Here is a 23,300-nt window from a genome sequence, read left to right as displayed (position 1 = left end):
AAAACCCAGGAAGAGAGAGAGAAGCAGAGAACAAGGTTTGTCCTAGAATCTCCTCACCACGTGGGCCCTCAGACCTTGATGATGGTGATGAAGGGGGAACTGAAATCTATTAAGCCCTATTCCATCCTTGTTCTACATTAATGAACAGCATCTAAATGATTTTAATAGGTGATATTAGTGTGAAGTATTTGGCACTTACTTGTGGATAAGTCACATTGGTTTTTTGTTTAATTATAGAAACAACTCATACAAAGTACTCCACAACATGAGAAGGGGAAGCTGTAGGTATGAAGCTTATAGATGCAAACTTTCCCAGGGTTATCTTTGTTCCTTTGCACCTGTTCCTACTACTTTTCAGTTCTCTGGTGAATTATGTGGATCAGGCTCTGATATGACAGGGACTAGGTGAAAATGTATTTTCTGTGGTTGTCGTCCAGCTTTACAAAATGTCCCTTTTCTGTCTAATTATGAAAGGGCAGATAAGGGTCTAATTTCATTCAATTTATAGAAAACAGAATATAACATCTTAATCATATTTCTTCTAATATGTTCCCCTCCTGAGGTGAACATATGTGTCCTAAGATGTCACAACTTGACTACAGCAGGTGGACACCCAACTTCTTCAATATAATGAAAGCAGCAACAAAAGCACATACAGGACCCTAATGCTTTCTCATATGGTAGTATTCTTAATACTTTGTGAGTTTGCCTTTAAAAATGATGGCATACATAACGGGCTTGTTATGCAGAACTTACATCATAATGTATATATTGCACACCTATGTGTATATAGATTGTTATATGCAGATTAATATAGTTATTTTCACATTGCTCTTTTAAGACAAAATTCAGAGTCGCTGAACGCTAACCGTATTTCACGCTATAGGAACATTTCCCTTTCCCCTTCTGCGTTGTGAAAAAGTCAGCAGATTCACCTTACCCCAGGTGGGTGCTGCAGAACAGGGTAATCGGTGTGAAAACACAGTTTCCCTGTTGTATAAGCCACGTTGTTGGCATCTGCTTTGTCTTGCACTTGCCAAGTTGGTCTTTATAACGAACGGGAAAAGAGAAAACATGTTAAAACAGCCAGCCAGCATGCTAGACAGTACACACTGAAACTATTAAATCACAGTACAAATGAGTTGTTCCATCTTTGAACATGAAAATATTGTAAAATTATAGGAAATACTGATTTAGTAGTGTCCCCCCACCCCAGCAAAGGCAGCTTATTTCAGCAGTCCTAGATTCAAGCTAGAAACATAAGCATGCCAAGGGACATCTGGGCCCAGCGTACTATCTAGAAGAATGATGGCTTTCCGGTGGTGGTACTTTGCTGAAGGCAAAGATCCGTCGAAGACACTAACCAAGAGGTATCTGCTAGGATAAATCATCATCTTATTACTGAGGCTTCAGAAATAAGAGAGTGGAAGTTGGTCCATTTCTTTTACCAACCTTCCATTTTTTTTCTTGTCAGGTGGAGGACATTATCAATGAAATATGAAATTGTTAAAGGCTGTGTAACTTTCCCCAAAAGTTATTTCTAAAGCTTTATGATCTTAGAAAACACTGAGTATCCTTTGCAGGGGGATCTTTCCTGTAACTTGAAGACTTGTCGCTAAAGGAAAATGTCTTGATTTGTATGTTGACTTTGTAGCTTCGTCCCTCTCTCTGACACTCTTTCTGAGAACTACCCCCATTTATTTTGTTACATAGCTTCTGTCTTGAAATCTGACAAAATTCAGTAAGAAAGTCTACTGACAACTGCAGGGGAAAAAAAACCTCCTAGTTATAAGACAATGACACGAATACATCACGTTGCAGCACAATCAAAATCTGTTTCGAGTGACACATCCTGCAGGAGAATTTAAGACCAAGAACCACATGTTTTGTTCGTACAGAGTTCACAAGACTGAAGATGGTCCTCAGCAGATGCACGTTATAGATCCAGACATTTGTCTGGAAAAGTGTAAGTCACCATATGCAGTCCATGTAATCGCAGGAGCATAAGTGATTTAAAAGAAAATACGAACCTCATTTTCCCTTGTGAAATACTATAGACCAAATATATTATGTTTCAGAGGGTGTGTGTCTAGCATTACTTCTTAATAACAGTTTAAAAAGAAAATCGGCTAAAGAACATGCAGACTAAAATGATTTATATATAGTATACAAACACTTTTGCTCTAGGAGTTGTGTTTAGTATAGAAACTGTGCAAAATGCTAAAACTAAATTTCTGAAATTGCCAGTGGGCAACCCCCCTTGAATATTTGCAAGTGTGTTTAACTGCCTGGGATAAATAATTTTTATTATTTGGTACAGCACATATTCATCAGTACATGACTTCAGTACTCAAGTATGATAATTTCAACCACACTTCCGTAGTTCCCAATTTTACAGCCAAAAAATAGCCCGTTACATCATCCTTCTTGTTAGTGTTGGAGGTAGCTAGGTTCATTGTATCTTTAATTTAAAAGGCTCCAGTGTCACTTGATGATTCTGAAACAATTTAACGCATTTTAATTGTCTCATTTATATGCAATATATACAATTGCTGGAATGGTCGTACTTTATAAAATCGTTGTAAGGTTTTGCAAAGGCGGTCAGTGCTTTCGCGCTGTTACGGTTTGCGAGGGGAGCTGGTCCCCGGCAACTTCCCTCCCACGCAAGGAGCTTGGGTCAAAGCTCAAGTTCCTGACTTGAAGTCAGCAACGCTAATACGGAGCTGAGCTCTGAATGGGAAAAAATCAACCTTACTTCGTCAGGGTCTCAACTGAGTTGAAGTATCAACTCAACCACGGGGAGAGGGCAGGAGAAGTAGAGGAAGAAAATGTGGCTAATGTTAGAGGACCCTTAGCCCTTAGGGAGAGCAAAGCAGGGTGGAATGGTTTATGGTTTAGTAATTAGGGTCAGATTTCAACATCAATTGCTCAGGCTGTTTGACAGAGGAGGAAATTTGGCACCAGGCAGGTGTAGCATTTTTTTGCATTAAGTGGCAATGTGGGCTCAGTCTCCCTGAGCAGAAAACTAGCCTGTCGGTTACATCCTTAGTCTTGCAAAACCACTGCACTAGGAACTGAAGCCACACTTGAATCATCTGGTCTTGCACTTCGTTAAAAATCTAAGTCTCAATAATAAGAGATTTGGGACCCGTGTCCTTCTCTTGCAGCTGAAGCCCTCTGGGAGGTGCAGACGGTTTGGCTACTTCAGTGGGAGGGCTGGGGCCCCGAAGGAAGCCCTTCACGCCACCCCAAGCCCTGGACAAGGCTTCAGAACAGGGGAGGAGCACAAGGTCTAGGGCATAAGAAGTTGGAGAAATTAATCGTTGGTATGACCGGAGACGTTGTTAATGGAGTTTTGCTTCCGGAACATAAAGAAAAAGGTTAATTTAAAAGTGTGGAACCCCTTGATGTTGTTATATGGCTGACACAGAGAATGTTCCACTTCTTACAGTAATGATATTTTAGGTAGCATGTACCAAACAGACATCTAGACGAGAAAAAAGGCTTTTGTTTTTCCACGTGTCAGGGTTATATTTATTCATTGCTGTTACATTTCAGTTTAAAATTCATGGCCCTGTTGAGGTAATGTTTTATTTGGCAAGCTTGCCAATTCCAAATTTATCCTTTTATTTATAATATTTGGTAGGCCTTGTATTTGGGTGCTAGTGAAATAGCAAGGGAATTAACCCAAAGTTATTATTTTATTACACTTGTAAAAGCCACCTCAGAATTGGATGCCAGTAAGAAATGAACTTCTGTTTTAGATGTGACGAAATGGACTGTAAAACGCTGCTCTGAGTCTGTTGTTAAGACTGAAAACTCAATGGAGTTTCTGCCACTGCGAGAAATATGTAATAGCAACAAGACCAGGCACTACAGTAACTATAGCTGAAAATGAAACAGGCTAAATTAGGAGAAAAGATACTATAGGCAAGTCTTTTCTTCTCCATAATATTTTTAGGCTGGGTTCCAGCTATACATGGTAAAAAAAAAAAAAGAAATTTGTTCCTTATAAAACACTTACCCCTCCCAAGTATCCAAAAATAAGCCAAAACCATTGAAGTCCTTTTCAAGAGTTCATGTGATGAATTACACATTTAACAACCACTGGGTTATTAAGCTGTTTGAATACAGTTCTCTAACCATTTTCTGATATGTTTAGCCTGTTACCACTTCATACACATCCGTAGTAAAACATTTGAAACTAGCTTTGTGACTTAACTTTTAAAAAATACTTTATGGATAGTTTCTTAAACCACTACATGTAATCGCAGAAAGTGTGTGCATGATTCTGTGCTTGTATTTTCCAGTACTTGAGAAATTCCTCCTTCCTTTTTTTTTTTTTTTTGAAAAAAAAAAGGGGGGAGGGCTCTTAAGGAAAAAAACCCTAATCTGAAAAGCAATTTTTAAAAAAATTTCAAAGCATTAATCATAACATCACCAGTACGGCGATGAGAGCAGCAACATTAAGATGTCAGGCTGCAACATGTGTGCCTCTACATGTGTGCTTGTGCACAGAGAGGAAGGAGACTCGGTTTATAGTTGTGCAGTAAAATGGACAGCAACTCTTTTGAGCAGGTTTAGTATTTTGCAACCCAACTTTCTATTTACAGCCTTCGCAATTAAAGAAAATCTTCTTAAACAGAGGAAAAAGATAAACCAACTCCTTCTTACAATGCATTGAGAAGACAATGCTCAGAAGTAGTGTCTCAAACCATACAGTGGTCTGTAAACCATACACACACAAACAGATGATGCTTTTATAAAACATTTCCTACAGACTTCATCCAATGCCTGAAGAACTCAACGGCAGGTAGTATCCTTCGTCTTGTACACCTCCTCGGCAGGATAACGGGGCTGTACAATTGCGGCAGCTTACCTTTGTACTACTGTGAGTGTTCTCTTTGAATAGGTATGCTTTTACTGCATAGCCTTAACAACGGCATCCTTACAGTGCATCTGGGAGACAGCTAAACAGCATCTGATCTCCAAACTGGAGAAATGAAAGCCAAGACGTAAGGAATAGCACACTCGCCCCGAATCAGCTCATTGAGTCTGGCTCTGAACTCCAGAGCAGGCTGCCTTTGTGGGTACAGTTACTTTCTCTCCTTGCAAGTTGGCAACATATTCTGAAAAAGAAAGTGTGTTCAACAATTTTGGTTCTCTCCCTGAAAGTCTTGGCTCTGCTAATATGCACGTTGTATCATACACATCCTACCCCTTTTATAACTCTGCCTTTCCTTTAGCACTGGAGCAGATGCTTTTTTTTTCTGAGCTGGACATTGGTCTGTATGTAGCTTGTTGACTTCACCCTGTGGCAGAGCTGGTTTTTGTTATTTGAAATCCAGACTAGTCTGCAAAACTGATATTCAGATGTCAGGCTCTCTTTTACCTTATGCTTTTCAGATTTTAATTTAATATTGCAAATTCAACCTAATCATACACAGAAACATAATTAGCAACTGTCAAATGATCTAGAGTAAATCTAACCATGGTGGCTCAGTTGGGATGATGTAAACCAGACTTCAAGACTTTCAAATACTACTGCTGTGTTTAAAAAGAAAAATAAAAGAAAAAAACCAAAAAATACCCCCTCAACTAAACTCAATATTCTTACTAAGTATGTTTTCTTTTAAATGCAGAATTCTTAGGCAATTGGAAAATTTCCATAACATTGAAACCCTCTTTCTGCAACCTAATAAATACATGAATTAGCAAACAGGTTTTTGAAAAGCGAGGAGACTGACAGCCTTTTATCGTTCCTTTATTGTGAACCCTAATACTTAAGGAAACATAAAAATAAGGTTTAATCAACATCAACAGTAAATCTGATTTAAACAGCGAAAGGAGCTCTAACCATTACTTGCTCAAACGGTGTGGCCCAAGGCCACGGTTCAACCTTGATCTTGTATGGAACATTAAGGAGCGGGAGGTTCTTTGTAGGATGTATTAAAATGACAAGTCTCCCTAGGGCAGCCTGAATCTCTTGTTAGCTGAACTTAGACAAGGAAAGTATATCCTACAAGTTAATGCACATTTATACAATATGGGACTTTTCAGTCTCTCTTAAACATAGCAGAGTTACCATAAGCTGGATGTTGCAGACAGTTTCAAACAGACAACAGTAATTTTAAATCGCAAGGATGATTAAGAGCTGAGGCAGAGTACCAGGCAGAATGGTAGATTTTTTTTATTTTACAATGCTGCTGAGTTAAATATCAAAAACTTTTGAATGCCTTAGTGGAAAAACATGTTACAGGGCTCAGCAGATGGACAACAGCTGAAACACAGTGGGCTGCCATGTTAAGAACATTAGTCTGGAAGATTTAAAGATCATTTCCAGTTTTAGGATCTATGAACTTCTTCTAGATCCAGTTTCTCATCCCTGAGACTTAGGAAAGCAACTAAAGGTTCTGTTGTAACCCAAGCACAAATCCATGGCATATGTTGAAGGGGTTGTATGGGTTTTTTTGTTGTTGTTTAGGTGTTTTTGTTTGGGTTTGTTTTTTTTTCCTTCTCCCCTGAGGTATATTTTCTTTTATTATTAATTTTATTATTATTATTGTTAATTATATATTTTCTTTTAGTGGTGTGCTTTAACAAAGAACCAACATTTTTTATTGTTATCTGGGCTTGCTATATTCGTTCCTAACTCAAAACGCTTGTGCAGCTGTTTGGATACAAACAGAATGAATGTTTCATCCTTCAGATACCCCAGAGAGCTGGGAAACACCCTCAGATATGATCAGGGTTGGATACTTCTAAGAATCTCATAGTATGTGTTATTTGGATCACATCAAAACAGAAATAGAAAGCAGTACTATTTTTATAAAGATGCACATTTTAAATTGAGACCGCAGTAGGCTGCCAAACATAGAAGTGCTTGACATTAGGAATGCTTTTAATGGTAGAAAATGTTTCGTAGCGCTGGATGAGGTTTCTGAGTTGAGCAGGGGGTTCTGCTCCCATTTATTTCAGTAGGATTAACCTGACTCAATCCCAGTTAACTTTGCAAAGCACTTTTCCTTCTGGCACAGTAAGCAGAAAGAGGACACCACACCTTAATGAAAGAACATTGTCTTAACTACCCTAGTACATTTATACATTACTCCCTTTAAAGCTTTACAAATATTTATCATGGCTGCTGGAACTGACAAAAAACTTCATAATATTCATGGCATTTTAAAGCAGTTATTCTCTCCATCCCTTCTTTTTGGAAGACAATAAGAAAAAAACCGTTACGTTCTCACAGGCTGTTCTACATGGTATGAGTTCACTTCAGTTTCTGTTGATTTCTAGACGATTTCTTGAGCCAGCTTTCCTGATCTGAAGTGTGGGGAAATATTCTGCACAAACAGGTTGACTTTCAACATAAATGAAACAAAAATGAAGGATGAAGATTGGGTCAGAAGCAACTTATGCACTGCTAGATGTTGCTAGTATATCACAATAGCTATTTCTCTGCCTCTTAGCAATTGTTCGCTAAATCTAAAAGCCAGCAGCATCAATGACATCTTTTTCCATAGCTGATGAGGGCACGATACTTGCAAAATGAAGATGTAACACTAAGTCTTAATAAGCGACATAGTTTAAAGAAGGGACCTTTTGTTCACCTTCCTCCCCTCCACCTCACAATTAATATTCTCAATTAATGTATTTTTCCTGATATCACAGTGTCGCTTTTACCAACCTCACCTGCATTGCATATTCCAGCAGGGCTTATAGGTGCCTTCACACGGGAGTGTTAAGGGGCAGAAAATCTTTCCTTCTGACCTGCAGTCCTGAGGGAATGTGGTCTTCCTGGCCAAGGTTGAAATTTTTTCCCCACTTTATTTATTTTAGTGTTTGGGTTTTTTTTTTTGTTTTTTTTTTTTTTTTTTAGACAAAGGAGGAGACACCAGTTATTGCCCACATGGGTTGTTTGCTTATTCTCTGAACTAGAGGTAAATCCAAGCGAAGGAGAATTGCCATAATTTTTATTATCTTTTATTCTATTATGGGCGAGAATGGACCTTTACAGATGGGAAACCCTGAATGTTCTGGTTTTGGTGGCTATTCAGGCACAACAAGAAATCACAACTATGACTAAATATTGCTATCTGTTTTTGTCATTTTTTTTTTTTTTTAAGAATAAGCACACATCCAAGTAATAGGTTTTTTATACACATTGTAAAAAATTATACCAACAGCCGGGGGTGAGGGACAGGGCAATATGTTTGCTAATAACACTGCTCCTTTACTTGGCTAGATGGAGGTCACTGACTCAGCTCAGCAAGATGTGAGCTACCATCATCATTTGTTTCCTCGCATAGTAGGTGCTTGAGGAGGTAGAGGTTCAGTTTACCGCCTCTTGGCATCAAACAGATGATTTACAGGTTCCTGCTTGCACTCCTGCAGGCTGAGCTCATATTTTTGCAAAAAAGCAGTTTTAAAAAAATGCTTGCTGGGACCAGTTGTGGCTTTCCAGAGCAGACTCAGTTGAAAGCAGGGAAAATGAGTAGTCTGTCCATCTTCTTGGTGATGTGAGACACAATAACATCTAAGTCTTATCTACTTCCATGACTCAAAATCAGGCTAAGAAAAAGCTTCAGTACAGGTAAGTTCCTCTGTTCAGGAGGAGACTGTATTAGGGATTTCTGATTTTGTCCATGGAATAGATAAGTATGGCTATCTTGTGGCTATCTTTTATTTGACATTGTCTGTTTTCAGGAGTTTTTCCTTCTCTCAGCAGTTAATGTTATAGCTTCTGCTCTTTACATACCCTGCCTGTGACAGCAGAGCAATCTTCTCATACAGAACATTGACACCACATTTTCTAACATGCAGAGAAGAAAAAATTTCACCTTGTTTTCATAAGGTAATCTACAAAAGAGGCTCAGCAAGCTGAAGTGAAATACATTAGAGGTGATTACATACACGGCAAAGCAAGGATATTAAAAGCCAAACTCACCCATAAAAAGTGAGACGCAGGAACCCAATCCTGTGGCCAAGCTTAACCAACTCTCCCTGCCTATTAGCAGCTCCCGTTAGTAGCACGATTCCTACTTTCTTTAGGGTGCACAGCCACCTGCACGCGCTTTCATCATTGTATATGATTTCTTCAAAAGGCATTTTGGGAAGTTGCAGGTCTGAGCCCCAGTACTGGCGTTCTGAAAGAGAAGAAATAGAGAAACAAGTGCTTAGCTGCTTTAGCATCAAAGCTCAGGGCACAGTTGAAATACGAAGTGAATAGGATTTTTATGCATTGGTGAATACACCCTCAATCCTGCAGTCAACCACCTGAAACTGGGTCCCTGAGTTTGCATGGAAAACAAGGAATACTTATGACGAAATTCAACAAAACATTGCCATTAAAAATTTTAAATCAGAAGTTGAATGAAAGACCATTTGAAAGAGATTTTTTTTTTTGTTAACAGTACATCAAAAATGTGCATATTCCTTTTTCTGTCTGTACTGGTGAACCACAAGAGTGAGAATTTGAAACTGTGACTGCTATCCTCGTCTAGGATAAAATAGCATGGAGCACCCCGAGATCTCCCTCGGGGTATTACTGTATGGATGTATAATAATGAACAGATTATATTCCCGATGAAGGAACAGGAGAAGGCACACATCAATATACCAGCTTAGAAGCAGAGTAACTACATCAATTGCATAAGTGCACAATTAATTTTATTTTGTAAATTTATCTTCATCAATCATATCCAGCTATGTTAAATTCTGCAGGACGGTGTAATTCTTTGTCTTTTCCTCTGCAGATTTTTTGTGAGCATTTATCTTCTTTCAGGAAGATGCAAATGAGAGCCCCAGATGTTAATAAATCCAAGCACTGCCAGAAGGTAAAGAAAACGATGGAAAGATTGAGTGATGAGCAAGAAGTTATGTCACGCCCATTCTCAAACAAAATGGATTACAAGAGCATATGACAATAGAAGAGTGTTAGAACTGCTATACCGTAATCAGACATTGGCTTGCTGAATAGACTTTGTGATCCAAAAGGTGGAAACTTGCAGCCATTTGTTAGAGGCAGGTATAGACTTGCAGGCAGAGCGGGAAGAGCTTTTGAGCCTGGCTTTCCTTCAGACCTTTTTTTGCTCCCCTCTTTTCGTCCCCTCAAATCATCAGCAGCTGCGTGGTACATCATCCAAAGCTTTAAAAGTAGTGAAAATCTGTGCAGCTTTAAAATTAAATGCTGCTTAGCCTCATCTTTTTATGTATTTACAGATTCCCAAATACTGCTAAATCTGTACCTTTCTCTAACAGTACACCTATACCTGTATCTATAGTGGGGATTTTTAATGTGTGACCAATTCTTATTACTATTTTCTAGTATCACAGCTCTATAATGGTTATTCATTTTGATTTAATAACGCTTTTTAAAAATCTCATAACCTATCCTAAAGCAATGACATTCTGGTTGAGTTGAAGAATTATCAAATAGATGTCACCTGATACAGAGAGAGGGGAAAAAAGTAAAAATACTGGGTCATAACTAGAAAACAAAAACAATTATTTTCTCTTAACTGTATTATTTTCTGAGGAAGAATGTGCTCTGGTGTCAGACAACACGGCCTTATATCCATTTGTAAAGATACTCTACAGAAGAGACAAGCTGCAACATACAGTGACAAAATAAAGGAAAAATTGGATATGATCATGAAATCTAGGTGGATTTTTCATGTTATGAAGGGCTACGCAATCCAAATCTCATCTTCCAACATGATTAAGTTCTGAAAATCATGCCTACAGTATTCTGCACTCAGCAAAACTGTACACACTAAAATTTTGATCTGGATCACCGTGCTGGAGGCTGCACCTGGAAAAGGAAAGGCTTGTTACATGCCTAGCCAGGCAGACAGACACAAAGGCCCCAGGCACGCCGCGGGAAGGCACAGTGACTGCTCGCAGTGTAAGTAAGTCCCACTCTGCCTACTTTAAGTGCCAGGATACGTCCCTCACCTGATAAGGCTTTCCCAGAGGAGAATACACAACTCCTCTAGCATCGATCTTGGCATCTGGCCACCACTGAAGGCAAGGTGATGATTTAGTCACAACTTCAACGATGGTAGCCAAGGTCTTAGGGCAAAGCCCTTGGTTGTCCCCTCTGATCTCCAGGAGCACACGCTGACTGTAACTCCTGGTGTGTCGCTGCAGGTCACTTGGGTGCACACTGGCAACCAAAACCAGCATCCTCCGGGCTGCTGCACTAGATGGGAAGAGGACAGCTCCCACCAGGCAGGGGGAGAGGAACGCCGGAACTCAGCTGAGGACTAGCCCTGTCTTCCCAGCAAGTATTTTTGCTCTGCTTTCTGTCTGGGCATTAAGGTGTGAGTGCACCTGGATTCTGGCTGCCTCTAATCAGATTCTGGGCTGTGGAGTTATTATTTATTATTTCTTGCTTTTATTTTCTTCTTCTTGGTTTATTTTCTGTTCTCTTTCCTGTGCACTTCCTTCCTTTCAAGGAAGGAACATTCAAGGCCAGGCTGGATGGGGCTCTGAGCAACCTGGTCTAGTCGTAGATGTCCCTGCCAATTGCAGGGGGGATGGACTAGATGATCTTTAATGGTTCTTTCCATCCCAAAGCATTCTATGATTCTATGATTCCTTCTCCATGAGGCAACCTTAGATTTTGAGACCTTGACTTGAGTAGAGATGTCAAGACTGGGATTTTCTCTCTCATAAGATCTTGAATACAAAGGTAAGAAGAAATTCCTACCAGTGGGTCTAATGAAGAGTGGGTTGTCTTAGCCTGTGTTGGGGGCACTCTCAATTCCAGTGCGAGCCATAGGAATGGCTCAAACATTTACAGAGCTAGGCAGTCCCTTCACATGCACCTAAAAATAGCTTTTCCTTTCCTGTCCTGTCCCAGGACAGAAGTCCCACGCCTTTCACTTCTTTCCTCCCAATTTCAGGCAACATTCACTTTTCTCCAGGTGAGATACAGACACAGAGATGAAGAATTTAGAACTTACTTATCTCTCACTGCTCTTTGTTTTCAGGACTTTGGACGGCTCATGGCAAATGGTAAGGGAAGGTACCCACACTCGCCCAAGGGTGAGCCCAGTCCCAAGACGCCCTGTCAGAGTTCAGAAGTGCAGCCAGGAGAGAAGTGCAGGCCCGCTGTTCCCCCAGCCCAGGCCTCACCAGCTCCTGCGACGCTTGCAGAGGTGTTTGGGCTCTGGCCCAGAGAGGAGAAGTGTTACGCAGGAGAGCAGCCCTTCAGGTTGACGGTGTGGCTGGAGCCCTCCTTTCAGAGAGGGTTCAGGAAAAGACGACAGCTGCTCTCCACTTCTTGTGGTCCACAGCAGCAGATGGCAGCTAATGGCGGGGAAGTCGGCCCAGTTATCCGTGTCTGAGGCCACACGTAAGTGACGTAAGTCTTGGGAACCTGCTGGGGGAAAACCTCTCGAGCTACTCATGTCTGAGGGCGTACATGTCTAGAATAAGTCTTGGCAGCCTCCCCAGGATGGTATTTTCTCAACGTGTCCCCTCAAGTAAACACATAGTCCTTCAAGAGGACTCCAACAGGGATGTCCACCACTGTGGCTGAATGGCCTCCCACCACAGAGCAAGGCAGCCAGAGTGGTGGCCTGTTGCACACAAAAAGTAGAAGCAAGTTAAGCAAGATACAAGACTTACTTAAACACAGACGTAAACACACTAAGATAATGTAACCAGTGACTTCGTGTAAGCATTTTATAGCATGGTATAAATTCTAATAGCAAAATCAGCAATTGGCATTTTATGAAACAGCTAAGAAAAACCATACACAGACTAAGTAAGCGCAAAGAGGAAGACAACTGCACGTGTGAAATATAGGAAACTAGTACAAGAAGTGTGAAAGAGAGAACAAAGCCACATGTACAGCAGGTGGAGAAGATAATTGGTGAAGCCGAAGGAACCCCACAGGACAACAGGAAACGTGCTGGAAAAAAACCACACGAAACAAGTCCTGGTGGGAAAAATGAAACACCTCAGTCACAAGGAGGTGTGCTGTCCCCTGTCCTTCCAAAGGAAGGATAAAATGCCAACAAGCAATGAGGAAAAACAAGGAAAAAAAAAGTCAGTATCCTACTCCAGGGCTGGCTTCCTTCACCAAAAAGTGCTCTTCCCCCTTCACCTTAAAAGCTGTAGAAACCACAGCACCAACGCCAAGGCAGCGCCGCTAACCCCGGCATCCCGCCTCTCTGCTGTTTTATACTCGCAGCTCATGGAGGACAAGCGCGTTAGGGATTCATTGTTCACCTGGGTGTTGATGGCGAGTAAGGACTAATCCTTGGTGATGCACACTGTTAATAAAAGTCACTCCAGTAAAGCAGTGTTTTTGAAATTTCAAACTGTGCTGATGTCTTTTAAACATAGCAACAAATCTGTAACTGCTATAGGCAGAGGAACGTCTGGACAGACATACACAGAGATTCAGGTGCACCGGACACAAAAGACAGAGCTGGAGCTCTTTTACCTTTCTGCTCCAAAAGCAGGAGCAGCCGCGTGTTCCCCAAATCAAGCTGAGGCCGGGCAGTGCCACGGGGTGGGGAGAGGAGCAGAGCTCTGGCGCAGACAAGGCGAGAAGCGTGGGCCGTGGGCATAGGCGAGGCCATGGCCTCTTGGAGGGGCTGCCCCCAGGGAGCTCCTCACACCCAACCCGGGGAGGGACAGCAAACCAAAAGCACCAGGCGTCCCCAGGTGAGGGTGGGAACCACACCGCAGGCAGCACGGGGACACAGCCACCAGCCTCCTGCAGACGCGCCGGGCCAAATGAGTACGTGCGGTCCTTGAGCTCACACCTATGAGAAAAGGGTGAATCACTCCAGGTAAGCAAGATGGGGCTCAAGCTCTGGGACTCACAATGAGGGGTCACCTGAGGTCAACCAATCAGCCCCTGGGGTTACTTGAGGTCAACCGCCCTCTCTGAGGACCATGCTGTGGGGTGATCTGATGCCTTCTCCCTCAGAATGGTATTATTTGTACTGGTATTTTAAATATTTAATATTTACTTGCTTTTTAATGTAAGTAAATATGGTGGTTCTGTTTTTTCTTTATGGATGTCTAGTCCAGCATTGCAATCTGGCAGCCCTTCAGCAATAATGAGTAGGATTTGTGACATCCTCCGTTTTACATTGGCCTCCCCCCCCACCTCCCAGAGCTACATTGTTGACCATCATCAGCATCATCCCATAGAAAAACATTAATTTTGGTGGAAAGCACACCAGGACCAAGAATGTCCAGAAAGTCTGTATGTACCAGCATGAAAAATAATAGAGCGAGGTTTACAACAATTTTCAAGAAGAGCTGTGAATTGTGTGAAAGTTTTTCCCTGCTGAAAATGATTTTTAACTCTTATTAAAGTTTGCCCCTTCTGAAACCAAGGCCATTTTTATTTTATTTTAATCGGCAAAGACAGACATATACAGGGAAGAATGACGTTTATGACTCTCTGCATGGCTGAGTTCCAAATGGTTCTCTCTGTGATTGGTGATATCCAGGACTTCCTCAGTGAACAACTACGGAGTTTTCCTTTGTGATCTTTCCATATCAAGCTCCTGAGTCTTACCCGTACGGCTCAAATTGTGCATGAGCCATATGGAGTATGTTGGAGGAAAACATTTGATAATTAAAACTTCTGGTAGAGCTTTGTGAAGAAGCTTGCTCAATAACCTTAGGCCAGCGGTTTCCGTTTCCCTTGCCCATGTACATGATGCATTTTTCTTCAGAGAGCACAGGTGGAGGAGCTCTCTACCACTGGAGCTGCCTCGCACGGCATTTCACTTGCTTTTAACTTGGGTAAACTTTGACCAGTTGGGCTGAGGTTTCTCCATGGCAGTATCTGCTGAAAATAATTTTGGGAGAGCTTCAACAATGAAAATGGCTCAATAGCCTACACCAGTGAAAGATGAGTAGTGTAGCCAAGTCAAAATTTCTACATTGGCTTAGTGGAGATGTTTCAGTGCTTTTATTCTTTCAAGTGTCAAGTTTGGCAAATAAGTTGTTCACGTGTTAGGAACGTACATTTGCCATTCCCATGAAACTAGTCAAGTTTGGCCGATGCTTACAGCTTTGGAAAATATCACCTTGCAGATGCTCCACAGCCATTTTTTTTTTCAGTTTGTGAAATTTTGTCCAAATATTCCTTTCACGCTGAGTACGCTTCAGACCTTGAGTGAAGGATATTGCAGGACCGTTGCAAAACACAAGATGAGAAAAGTAATTTCCATGTAAAATTAGCAGACTCACAGGAAACAAGGCCATATATAGCACTGTTTGCTTCAAAAATTGTGTACGTCTAAGCTCAAACATCCATTCCCCTGGGACTTCTCTCACTTGTTGATTTCAGAATAGTCCAAAGTTTGAAAAGAGATATAACAACAATATGATCATTCTTCCTCAAGTGACAGGCTGACTTCCCCAGACTGGTGTACAACTGAGCATCAGCTCAATATTCATACTTTCCATTATTCCACACATAATTTTGCGCAAACTCAAATCATGTTCATATCATACCAGTAGCATACAAGAGATTTAAAAAGAACCCCCTACTGATAGAGTCATTTGTCCATGTGGGGAAGCTAGCAGGAATCAGGATGCTGCAGGAAGAACTTCTCTGTTACCCATCTGTTTACAACTAGCCTAGTCAGGTATATTTTAAGATTTCCACAGACATTTGCAAAATCAAATTTATTTCCTTCAATAAAAGGCAGTGCTGTAGCCGTTCATTAGTGCAGGCGAAAACACCTAATAACAACTAAACCCCGTGATTCTTTATTTTGGCCTCAATATTCATAGGCCAGGATCACTTTGTTAAAATAATCAAGATGATTTATTTTTTCCCCCCATATTTTCCCCCAGACAAATCCTGCCAGGACCAATTTTGCTAGACAATGCTGAAACAGATATCACCTGAGTTTTAATGGCTCCAGTGCATTCATCCAAGAACTCAAGGGATCAGTAATGCAGACAGAAAGTGAAAAGGTAGGAAATCAATCACGGAGCCCAAAGCACAGCTTCTCACCAGGACACCTTCTGGAATCTGCCAGCTGTTAATGCAGTTAACGTTAATTTAATTTGTCTGTGCTACTGGCAGAGGACACTGGATTCCACAGTTGTGGGTCACATTTGGTACTTTACAACTACTAGTGATTTTCTTCTGCAGCTGAAAGAATTCCAGAGAAGAAAATCCTAAAATACTGCATGGTGTCCCTGGACTGCTGAACCCATCCTGGTCTTTTGTTTATTTGTTTATTCGTGAGGATTTTAAAATAGTACAGGGTTTAAAGCCAAGTGAAATGGTTGCCCATGCACCTGAAAGCAAGCTGCTACAGGGACTCAGTAGTGATTTTATTGTTACAAATTGCATTTGTGAGCATTGCTAGTACATTAAAACTGAAATTACAGGTTTACTAGTGTAAATGAATCTTAGGTCAAGATATAACTTTATTAAGCTGCCTTGCTAAAAAGCATCATCAATAATTGCTTTCTCCCTTGTATTTGCACTACCACTTATCTATGTATATTTATGGTAGCACATACACACATCACACATACCAGTAGCTATAACATTGAAGGAGTTGTTAATAATAAGTGGTACTAAGATTTCCTCAGAAATCATTTTTTCTATTGTAAAGAAACGCTTTAATGCTTATAACTTCAGCAAAATATAATCTTTTGGGCTTTTTTTTATGCCGAAGGCTCCCTTATATTGAATTTATGAGGAGAATAGTCAGTCAAAAGGATCAGCTGCATCGTAGAACAAAACTGAGCATGGGAGGACACTTTTTGCTCATGCTTGAAAAAATTGCAGCAAAGGTTCTAATTCCTCTAATTTTGATGACTGAGGTGATGTCAGAAATATGTTTGGGTGAATCCCCCTGCAAGCTTGTTGAGGTACAAGTCCATGAGGAGACTTGGTAACAGACCTTCCTACAGATTCCCAGCTGAAAGTGTCCCCACCGCTGCAGGAGGCTGCCCGCGGATGCAGTGATCCTGGGAGAGAGACGAGCAGGAAAGATGAGAGAGCTGAGCTGTTCCCGTGCTCCCTGGTAGAGGCTCTATCTCTAGGGTGGGAGCAGCTGTCGGGGAGGAGAAAGAGATGTATTACCTGGGGAAAAACTCAGGGAAACTGAAGTGGGGACTGGATGGTAGAAAGAAGGTGGGTCTGGAGACAGTGAAAACTGCCGCTGGCTGCAGAGGAAACTGGAGCCAAGTAAGGGGAGCTGGCGTACCCACTTGGCAACAAGACTTAATAGTTTAATGACGGCAGCCTGGCACTGGGAGCTGAAGGCAAAGCGAAAGTGCTCCAGAAAACACTGAGGCTCTTCTAACTGAATAATCAGACCGCAGATCCTTTTTTTTTCCCTTTGGTACAAATGGGCAGAAACTGCCAGCAGGTGCCTTGCACTGAGACATGATCAGTGACCCCTCTCATGCCATCTCTGGGGTGAAAACACTCTGCCTGCGGAGCAGTGGAATTTATTTCCTGAGGAGTGTCTAGAGCAGAAGGTGCTGAGGGGACGGATGGCCCAGGCCCAGAGAGCCACCAGCTGCCGAGCTCCCGGGCTCTGCACAGCCGTACCCCCAGCGCCAGCCGCTTGATGGACCTCTGCCCTGCTCCCGCCTCACACACCACCTACACACAGTGTATTCCATTCTAATTCACAGGAAAAAAAACATTTTATCGTTGAACAGAAAGCATGCAAGCCTTTATAACCCCCCCACCATGACAGCACTCTGTCACCTCCACTGATTTCAACCAGGCTGGCTGTGGTACCACGAAGCAGCAGTGTGCGGCCACCGATCTCAGAGCTGTCAACTGCCGTGGCTCAGCTGATTTCAGAAGCAAAATAACCCCGGTGACTGTGATTCACCAGGCTCTTTGGTAGCAACTTTGGGTCTTACATGTTTCAGACTTTTTGTGGGGTATTAATAATGGTAGACATTAACTTGCAGAAGGAGGAAATGAGGTGTGGTCTGCTCACTTGATCTGAAAAGCAGTGCTGGTAGCAGATACAAAAGACCATTTGGACAGGTACACCTGCCCTTTGAAGTTACTATAACACACAGAAATAGATGTGGGGTAATTACTTTCTCTCCTGTATGAAAGAAAGACCTAGCTCAGATTTATACTCCCCGAATACAACACTGACCACCTCCTTGCTCTCTTCTCACTAATTTCCACTTGTAATATCTCATAAGTTTGCCAGTTTACTGGTTTGTATGCACAAATAAACACACACACGGTCAAACCAAAGATGTTGCACAGTAATGGGTAAACAGGCCAAAGGATGCTATTTCTTACATTTTTTTTTTTGCATAAATTTTGCATTGACTCTAGTTTTTTGCAAAACTCAAAACATTAGTGGTTTAAGTCAAGCATTCTCTTAAATGTTGAATCAGAGCTCTTATTCTTACAGTAAAGGCATAATTGGTTTCCCTTGCTTTTATGTATTTAGTCTGAAGCTGTTTTTGTTCTTAAAAGAGTGCACAATAAAGTGTGAAAAGATTTCATCTATTTCATAGAATAATTGTTTTGTTTAAGTCACATCTAGCTTACTCGGTATTTTAGTTAATATACAGTTAACTTGTCCAATCATCAGTCACAGAGATTACATACTAGAAAGGAGACCATAAACATTTGAAAAACGCAGGTGGCATCATTTATAACACACCTATACCTCTCTATTCTAACATCCCTTTGACGGACAGCACCAATAAAAACTACTACATATTCCAAGCAGCTTTCAGAATGGGAACTCCGGGGGATTTCACCTGGTGACGGAGGGACATGCTGTACAGCAACGAGATGTAACGGGCCAGGTTTGGCAGGTTTTCTTCCTCTCTCTAGATACAGGTAGCAAGTACAAAATGCAACGTGCTCATAAAAAAGTGAACCCAGACACTACACAGTTACAACATTTTTCAACAGCTGCAAAGTCTGCAAATTTCCAACCACTAGTATTCCGCTTCCCTTTGGCTAAGGCTAGTTAGAGACTGTCCAAGAAACACAACGCACATACCCAAATATAAGCTATCCACACAGACCACCTTTTATACTCTACCCTGTGTTTCAAAGAAGCTGGAGTATGATTGACAAGCTGTTGAATTTCACAACATGTTCACAAAATGAAAAAAGCGCAATCCTTGAGGAGAGAGATAATCTCACCTCATTAAATTCCTTTTTGAGACCACTCCATGGCCTGCTACTCACTGCTCCAGTGTGTTTAACTCAATATACAGCCTTTCACATATTTGAAAGATGGGAAAAAATAAAATATGAATGTTTTCCTTTTTCTCTATTAAAAGTTAAGAAATTAAAATAGCTTTAGGTATGCTGTGTGAACTGCCAAGAATATCCTTTGAACGACAAATTTAAGCTTCAGTGTTGGTGCAGGTAAATAACCATGGGAAAACTAATGGAATATTTTAGTTTCAACTTTTCCTTCCTAGTCTTACTTGCTGTCTTGCTAATAAATATTTTCCTAATCTTCCTTCTATAAAACAAGAAGTAGAGGAATATTAGTATTCCAAGGAATATACCAACAGATTTTTCCCCACTTTGGGAAATAAACATATGCACCTGGAATTTAACTGCAGCTCCAGGAGCCCCAGGCTTCCCTGAGTACATGGACTGTAGAGTCCTCCTCTTCAACTTCCCAGTTCCTACTATGCTTGCGAGAAGTTCCACTTAATACAGGACGCCCCTTCTGCAGCCAATGGCCATGGACTGTGGTATTGGGTTTTGGGGTGGTTTTGGCTTTTGTTGTAAACACCAGGGGAGGTTTAGGTTGGACATTAGGAAAAGGTTCTTCACCCAGAGGGTGCTGGAGCACTGGAACAAGCTCCCCTGGGAGGTCGTCACGGTGCCAAGCCTGACAATATTCAAAAAGCATTTGGACAATGCCCTCAGACATATGGTGTGAATTTTGGGGTTGTCCTATGCAGGGACAGGAGTTGGACTTGATGATCCTTGTGGGTCCCTTCCAACTCAGGACATTCTATGACCTGCTTTGCCACAGCACTGCAAACCAGCCCATGCTCAGCATACCTGTCTGGGACTGTCCTTGATTTCGGTGTGACAAATCTGCCAACCCTTGTAGCTGACCTGTAGAGAATATTCACGGAACAACAACCCATTTGGCCTTCCTCCCAACCAGACCCCCTGCAGTGGAGGCCATCATCTGGCCTCACATCTCCAACTCTATGGAGCTGAGGGAGACAAAAGCTAAATTCAAAACGTTTCTGTAAGTAATCTGCAAGAGCAATCTTAGTGTGAAAACTATTGATGATGTGAATCCTGCTAAGGTACTGGGAATTTACCCTTTCCCAGACTCTGCAGTGTATTCAGGAGTCAACACTGCCTACTGACTGAAGAGATGTTTAACAATTACAGCACTGCTATGATGTGGAAATTGCAAAATTTCAAGGAAACTGAATTGTTCACTGATACTCTCCAGGCAGCTACTAAAACTGAGAAATGGTTCAAGTAAAGCAGCTTCTTAGGCTTTTTTTGGATGCTTAGCTACTTTGTATTAAAAAAACTCAAAAACCAAACAAAGACAAAAAAGTGGTAAATATAGTTAAATCCTGCCTGGCAAGGCTATAAACTCTGTCCTCAAAGTTGCAGCTCTCTCACATTAATTCACTTCCAGTGACAAGTGCAGCCAGCATCCTTAGTGGTTTGGGTTTGTTTTTCTTTTTAAAGGTGCGGGCTGGTACATGAATGCTTATAAATCCTACCTCTTGTTTCAGAGAAGAAAGGCTCCAAGTTCCCAGCCCTTCAGTGGCATCCTGATGCAGCCAAGAGCTTAGTCTTTGAGCTACTGGGGAGTGACCTTTCCTCCCTGACATTTGCCAATGTACTCTGTAACAACACTGTGGTAAACACGCCAAAAGCTGAAAACGCATGGTGCACAGCTCCAAGTATTAGTAATCTTGGGAAACATATGGAATGCAGCAGCAGTTGGTATCTGGGAGGAAAAAAATTACAGTGCGGCTTGTAAAGTTATTGCTATTAAAAACATGTCCTCGCTTCATGTCTTAAAATCTTCCTTGTAATTTGAAATTTTTTATAGTTCGTCTGAGCTCAAGTTTGTACCTATTCTGAACAGCATTAAAAGAATCCGTTCCCATATGTACACATGCATTTGTACAGTGATGTACCTACCATGAACATGGAAAACAAACAGTTCATTCTCTCTCTCCACCCTCTTCCCCCAGCACTTGATTTCTTAGATGCTTCTAGATCACTAATCACGTACAATGCTTTCCAGTGAGCACTTTGTAGTCTTTCTTGATGTGTGGTGCTCAGAAATGACACAAACTACGGAAGCCTTACTCCATCAAATGGAACAGAAGGACTACTTCATCTCTTCTGCAGGTTAGACTTCTCTTTGGACTCAGTTGAAAGCAATGTTTGCCTCGATCCCAAACCCGTCTGCCAGCACAGGCTCACATTCAGCTTGTGACCAGTACCAACCCCACCCAACCAGGTAGTTATTTCCCTGCTTTGCACTCGAACGGCTGCCGAGCTGCTGCATCCTACAGGAAACCCTGGTGCAGTGACCATGGATGCTGAAGAAGTACGAAGGAAATGGACTGCAGAGAGTGGCTTGGCTCACGTGCCTTTACTACACTGCTGCTGGAGACTGAGTATTAGGCTAGATGAACTAGTCACTCGACCCATTAAGCATTTTTATTGTTTTTACCATTTCTCCTATTTGTCAAGGTCATTTAGAGTTGTAACCCTGGTCCTTCAACACACTTCCAGTCAACCCCTAGTTGGTGTCATCTGCAAATTTAATGTGGCTACTCCTTTCCATCGTAGTCACTGATGAAAATAAGGAACAGTATTGCATAAAGCACAGACCTTCGCAAAGCCTACCTTGATATATCGTTCTGTCTTGATGGTAAAACCATCACAGCTACTCTTCGACTATTTTTTAAAGATGACACATTTCCTTAGCACATCCATGAAAATTTCATGTGCAACAAGGTCGTATACTTTATGCTAAGAATATGAATACAACCACTTCATTTAATACTAAATATGAAAAGTAAATGATGAAAAACAATCAAAGAACAAACTTGCATATTTAGAGCGCAAGCCAAACCACTGTCTTTACTGCACTGCATAAACCTTTCAAAATATTAGAAAGGCACAATCTCCATGAACAGAAAGAAGTGGGAAAAAATTTTAGAGCCATGACTAAAATAAAGTGATTCATGGAAATAAAGCCATACAAAATGGGGAGAAACTTGCAGCATTTCAATATCGGCACAAGGCTGTATGCATAATAAATGTTTTTTCTATTGGCAAAGAGGAAATTGGCTGTCAATGATACTGGCTTTCTGCAGTTGACTATCGGCTGTTTACTTATACCAGGTGCACACAGTAAGTTGCAGAGAGTAGATTAGATGGCGGCTTCCTCATCATTTTAGCACAGAATTTCCTGCAGCCTTTTTGATCTTCATGCTTTACATATTAGTCATTGTGTGCTTTTTTTCAGAGAGATCTTAGAGCTTAATTTAAACATACTGGTGCCAGTTTTAATCCTTCTAGTAGCTGCAATAGATCTGAGGTCTAATTTCCAACATTTATATACGCATGAACTACTTTTAAACAACTCATAGTTGCATGAAAAGCAGTGAAGGACTTCCTCTCCTGACCGATCCCAGAGACCACTGCAGCAGAGGTAAGCACAGCAGTGGTAGGAGAGAGACAAGTAATAGGTCTACACTAAAATAAACAGTATTTATAAAGATTTCCTTCTCCTCAGTCCCAGACGAAAATGTTATATCTTCTTCAATATTTACAATTTGACAAATTAGCAGGTCCCTAATTCTTTGGAAAAGGGACAGGAAAGCATACATCATAAACGCAAAAAAGATCCTGTGATGTGAAGATATTTAAGTTCTTCCACTTAACAATATTTTTAAAAAGTCTATATGAAAGTCCTAGAAAATTGTGTACCCCCCAGGGCATGTTATTCTCCCACACACCGAACAAAAGAAACTTTATTCCCATTTTTATCCAGAAAACCCCTTCAGCTTGAAAATCTATCAAGAAGCCGCACTGAACAGGGATTGTACTCTTTCCCAGTATTTCCTGGTGGTAACTGATCCTGCTCATGTTCTTCATTATTTTATCATGTCAGCATAGCACGTTTTTTCCCACTGCGTAACCACAGTTAATATAGTTTCCATTGTACTATAGTAGAATTCTAAGAACATAAGCTCTAAAAGCTGAAGGGGTAAGAAAGATAGGAACGCGCCGTTAGTGCCTGGGCGGGCAGCCTTAGGTCTCACTT

The 23,300-nt window shown here is 41.3% G+C and overlaps 1 protein-coding gene and 1 long non-coding RNA gene across 3 annotated transcripts in view; one reads left to right on the top strand and one right to left on the bottom strand.

The window, feature by feature from the left end:
* Positions 1-23,300, bottom strand: part of BBOX1 (gamma-butyrobetaine hydroxylase 1) — a 41,249-nt gene that overhangs the window by 5,602 nt on the left and 12,347 nt on the right. For both annotated transcript variants that reach the window (XM_087746721.1, XM_087746720.1), the window contains exons 4-5: positions 8,951-9,149; positions 941-1,046 (exon numbers count right to left, since the gene is read on the bottom strand). In XM_087746721.1, coding sequence (XP_087602847.1) covers positions 941-1,046; positions 8,951-9,149 — 305 coding nt within the window. The remainder of the gene's footprint in view (positions 1-940; positions 1,047-8,950; positions 9,150-23,300) is intronic.
* On the top strand, positions 9,901-11,285 carry LOC148057050 (uncharacterized). Its single transcript, XR_015701151.1, has 3 exons — positions 9,901-10,030; positions 10,545-10,909; positions 11,155-11,285. It is a non-coding gene; the product is annotated as an uncharacterized LOC148057050 (long non-coding RNA).

The sequence above is a fragment of the Nipponia nippon genome, unplaced genomic scaffold (assembly GCF_047370975.1).
Source record: "Nipponia nippon isolate SJK-2023a ecotype South Korea unplaced genomic scaffold, ASM4737097v1 scaffold_10, whole genome shotgun sequence".
Taxonomy (NCBI): Eukaryota; Metazoa; Chordata; class Aves; order Pelecaniformes; family Threskiornithidae; genus Nipponia; species Nipponia nippon.
Note: the sequence above shows the minus strand (reverse complement) of the source record. Positions and strands in the feature narration are given on the sequence as shown.